The sequence below is a fragment of the Lactuca virosa genome, chromosome 7 (genome assembly GCF_052849685.1).
Source record: "Lactuca virosa cultivar CGN04683 chromosome 7, Lactuca_virosa_CGN04683_v6, whole genome shotgun sequence".
In the NCBI taxonomy this organism is placed as follows: Eukaryota; Viridiplantae; Streptophyta; class Magnoliopsida; order Asterales; family Asteraceae; genus Lactuca; species Lactuca virosa.
Genome location: NC_136432.1, coordinates 278,352,437 through 278,357,499, shown reverse-complemented (window position 1 = coordinate 278,357,499; position 5,063 = coordinate 278,352,437). Strand labels below are relative to the sequence as shown.

Below are 5,063 nucleotides of genomic sequence, written 5' to 3'. Positions count from 1 at the left end.
TAGTTCAGTTTATATAGAAGGTAGTTTTATATAAAATAAGCTAGTTACAATTTATATAAAAGATAGTTTTATATAAAATAAGATATTTATATATGACTATATATATATATATATATATATATATATATATATATATATATATATATATATATGTTGGGAATTCTTTATAAAAATGATTGATTTTTATCAAGATAACATATATGTATATATAAACTAGCCATGAGACCAATTTTATATTATTTTGGACATGCCTTTTTCGAAAAATGGGAGGAGACAAGGCATGCATGCCTTGTCTATTCTTTTGTCATGCTTGGGACAAAGTTGTCTCTCCTTTTACATTATGGTCTCCTTTCACTTTTTGGCCATTATATAAGAGAGAGAATGGAAGGGTTTTGGATACACTTCTTGCAAGTCTTCTTCTTCCTCTTCCTAGAGCCAAATCCGAGAGCTCCATGCTCTCTAGAGGATTGCCAAATTTCGGAATTTGAAAGATCTTCTTCTTCTTCTCCATTCTCTTGCATTTTGATGCTAAAGCCCCTTTGTTGCTTTACCTTTGAACATATATTTGGTATATATTTCAAAGGCTTATGAATAACAAATTACAAGTGAATACTAGCATGTTTTGATGGTTCTACTCTTGCTTGGTGGATACTTGTAGAGAACTCTTGCTTTAGAGTTTCATGCCACACTTCATAAACTTCCAACCTCCCATGAGGATCAAAGTCTTAAAAGGTTGTTATGCTTTCCCTTCTATGGTTGTTAAACTCTTGCAAAATGATCCTTGGTGGTTAAAATAGTTTTAGTTTTATTCAACATTTTTTAAAGCTTCCGTTGTCATTTTTACCGGTTGTGCAACCAGATTTTTGAATAAAAACCCAACACTAAGTACAACCTTGGCAGATAACTTTATCCATATATCCACATGTCTGTTTATCTGTTATCCGTACCATTTCGTTACTATAAATTTGACTAGATGTTTAATACCTAGAAACCATAAATTTATATGTCGATCCGTACCATTCCGTTACAATAAACTTGACTAGATGTGTATTACCTAGAAACCATAGTTTATATGTCTATCCGTATAAGTTCATTACTATAAACTGGACTAGACTTTTATTAGCTAGAAACCATGGTTTATATTTCTATCAAACATTCTTCCATACACTGTTTCTTACAAAGGCAATACCTTTTAGACTTTTTAAAAGTATTATATTGTGGTTAAGCAGAAAACCTGTGACACTCACCAATCTTTGTGTTGAACCTCAAACTTACATGTATTCTCAGGGAATCATTAGACATGATTTCATACGGAAGATTTGTTGTGGATTTCAGACGACTTAGGGGTCGTTTGATAGTTGCTGATCGGGTTAGAGCTGACTGGGTTAGAAGCTGACTGGGTTAGAAATGTTGACTGAGTCCACATCTGACTGAGTTTATGCTGTTTGATTATTTCTTTGACTGATTGTGTTGAATGATAAAAATGACCATATTACCCCTATCTTATCTATATTGCTTGATAAAATTATTATAAAAATACAAACTATCACATAAAATCCAAATTAAACATACATCATTTAAAATCCAAATACAAAGTGTCATACAAAATCCAAATACAAATTGTCTTACAAAATCAAAAAGTACTTAATAAATTGCATACAAATTTAACGGTAGCCATTTGAAAGTAACTGATTAGCAATTTGGTCACGCAAAGTAGCCATATAGCCAACAGCTTCTGAACCCCATTCTATGCCTTGTATGTTTTGGCCCTCACTGCCTCCACCTTCCGTATTAGGAGTAACCATAGTGTTATGTTCAAAGTTCGTAAATAAGTCATCTTGAATATTGTATTTCCTTATAAAATTATGGACCGCAACACAAGAAATGACTATGTCTCTTTGCACTGGAAAAGGATAAGGAGCCATTTGTTTTAAAATTGGAAATCTCGCCTTCAGTAAACCATATGCGCGTTCAATGATATTTCTAAGTTGTGCATGAGCATGATTGAACTTTTCTTCCTTAGTTAAAGCTCTGTTTCTTCGAAAATCGGCTAACCAATACCTAGTATTGCGGTAGGGAGCCATAAATCCACGAGTGTTGGTGTATGCGGCATCACAAAGGTAATATTTATCTGTAGATGATTGAAAAACTTATTATATAAATAATATAGATAATAAAACTTATAGAAAAACTACAATCCTGGTGGAGGAAATGGAAATCCCAAAGTCGGATTAAATGCAACTTCTTTCAAAACTTTAGAATCATGTGCTATGCCCTCCCATCCAGCCCATACAAAGGTGAATATCATATCAAAATCACAAATTCCGATTACATTTTGATAACATTCACCTTTTCCTCTTCCCCTGTAGCGAGTTTGTTGTTCAACGGGCACAACTGCATGTACAAGTGTTCCATCTAGTGCACCTATTGCTACGGGAAATATATGCATTAGCCGTCTATGTCGTTCTAAGGTATTTCTTGTTGGATTAGACGATGTTGGTACTATAATTTCTCTTGCAAAACACATCATTGCACGTAGGACCTCATGAAAACATTGATGAATTGTTTGTGTGGAGTGATGAAATCTTCCTTTAACTGCTCTAAAACGTTCATTATGCCCTATAACATGTAAAAATATAGCCATCTTTTCTTCAATGCTTATTATGCTACTACGTTGCAACCAATTTCTTTGTGTAAAATGATTGCATAATTGTACAAATGCATCCTGTGACAGACGCATCATATCAAAACATTGTACAGGATCTCCGTGTATCAAATCTTGTGTATACGCATGCCCATTTTCTACCGGTTCGCTAGAGCTTATTCTTTTAATTATTCATTGCCTTTGCCGGACCAACATCAACCAATACCATGAGAATACAAGAAAATATAAAAATAGACCTTGTTTATCAATATGTGACCTGTAAAATATTAATTATAAATTATATAAAAATCAATAAAATAACAATCAATAACATAACAGACCATAACATATAAATCCTAAACTCATAACATTCCATAACATATAAATCCAAAAAAAAATCCATAACACATAACAAAACTAACCAAAAAAATTCATAACACATAACAACTCTAAACAAAAAATCCATCATAAAAACCATAACATACTAAAGTCAAACAATTAATCCAAACTTTTTTCCCGCATTTGTTACCCACGAATCACAAGTAGACAAGTTGAGTCGCAACCAGATTTTCCTATCACCCGCACTTTCAGCGAATAACATAAGAGAAGTGGTGTATTTCGGATCAAATTCTCCCCATTCCAACCTTGCCAATCATCCGTCTCCTTGTCAAGATTATTTGCTTGCGAGAATGCTTGTGCAACCTTGACAATTTCTTTCCCAACTTCTTTCAACTCATCATCAAGTGTGGTTTCTTTGGGACCATTTCGTTTTCCCCCCTTGTTTTTTGTCCGCCCAGAGGATTCTTCACTTGCAGGTGAAACACTAGTAGGTTTGGGTAATGATGAGGTTGGGAAATCCGTATGAGGTGTTGGTTCTTCCATCTCAGTACCCTCAAAATCATTTGTAGTAAACACTTCAGAGGGATGAGGTAGTGTCGAAGATGCCCCCCAACTCTGAATGCCGGTTGAGGTCGCCCCATCAAACAGTTTGATACAAAGATCGGGGCAAGGTAGGGGTGCATTTCTCAGCTTATCTACATACTTGTTCAACTGTTTGAAAATTTAATAAATATTATCAAACTAGTAAAAAAATAATCTAATTATATATATATATATATATATGTATATATATATATATATATATATATATATATATATATATATATATATATATATATATATATATATATATATACCTTGGCCTCCGCTTCCCATTCTTCATCAGTCATGCTGAAAGAGTTCGTTAAAGGATTATAAAGATTTCCAGTTTTATTTTTCAGTTTCAACCACACCGAATACTTTGCTTTTAAGTAGTCGTATCGGTTTTTCATTTGTTTTCTTTCGACAAAAAATTATGCTCATTTTTCAATCTCTCCGCGACTGCAATCCACGAGCTTCCTTTTAGGCCACTCCCCTCCCGGCCATTAGTGGTTAATTCATGTATACATGCTTCCAAAAAAGTTTTGTCCACACTCTCAGACTTCCAACTAATTCTAATTCTTTTATCTGTCATGTCTATTATACATATATATAAAAAAAGATAACTTTACACACATGCACAACATAAATCAAACAAAAATATGATTTCATCCTTTTTTAACTACAATTACAAATAAAACCTGATTTCATAACAAGGTCATAAAACATTTAAACATATTCGGATTTTATAGCAATGCTTAGAACATAAATCAAGATCATACAACTTCACATTTAAAGTTTCATATAAGAAATTCAGATTTCAACAATTTTCAGATTTCAGATTTCACAAAAACATATTCTTAGAACATAAATCAAGATCATACAACTTCACATTTAAGGTTTCATATAAGAAATTCAGATTTCAACAATTTTCAGATTTCAGATTTCACACAAACATATTCTTAGAACATAAATCAAGATCATACAACTTCACATTTAAGGTTTCATATAACAAATTCAGATTCCAACAATTTTCAGATTTTAGATTTCACACAAACATTTTCAACTTTCAACTTTCATACAAAAAATTTCAGATTTCTGGTTTCATAAAAACTAATTTTTATTTCAGTTTTGATACAAAGGTATTCTGATTTCTAATGTTTAGAACGATTCTGGAAGCCATAATACTTTCAAACCGAATTATACATATTAACTATAATATTACATGATCAAAGAACTCATCATCCAGTATAAAACATAACCTCATAATCTGATACTATAACATATAAACGGAATTTATTTTTTTAGAACACTGATTCCATGCATCGGCTTCAAAAAAAAAGTCGACTTTACCTGGTATTGTTGTTGCTGTTGCAGATATCAATAAATCAGAAGAATGGGAGTAGTTGGAACCTGCTGAGAAGACGTGGAAGTGGCCGGAAGTTGCAGGAGAAACCTTTTTGTCGCGCTGAATATTGAAGGAAGGGAAGAAGTATCGTGA

General features: G+C 32.6%; 1 protein-coding gene across 1 annotated transcript; it reads right to left on the bottom strand.

Moving 5' to 3' along the window:
• Window positions 1-1,664: 1,664 nt before the first annotated feature.
• Window positions 1,665-3,975, bottom strand: LOC145127776 (uncharacterized). The gene is made up of 5 exons (XM_079062909.1): window positions 3,841-3,975; window positions 3,174-3,694; window positions 2,902-2,921; window positions 2,350-2,619; window positions 1,665-2,131 (listed from the first exon to the last, which is right to left on the bottom strand). The coding sequence occupies exons 1-5, from the start codon at window positions 3,973-3,975 to the stop codon at window positions 1,665-1,667; spliced, it is 1,413 nt and encodes a 470-aa protein (XP_078919035.1).
• Window positions 3,976-5,063: the final 1,088 nt, after the last annotated feature.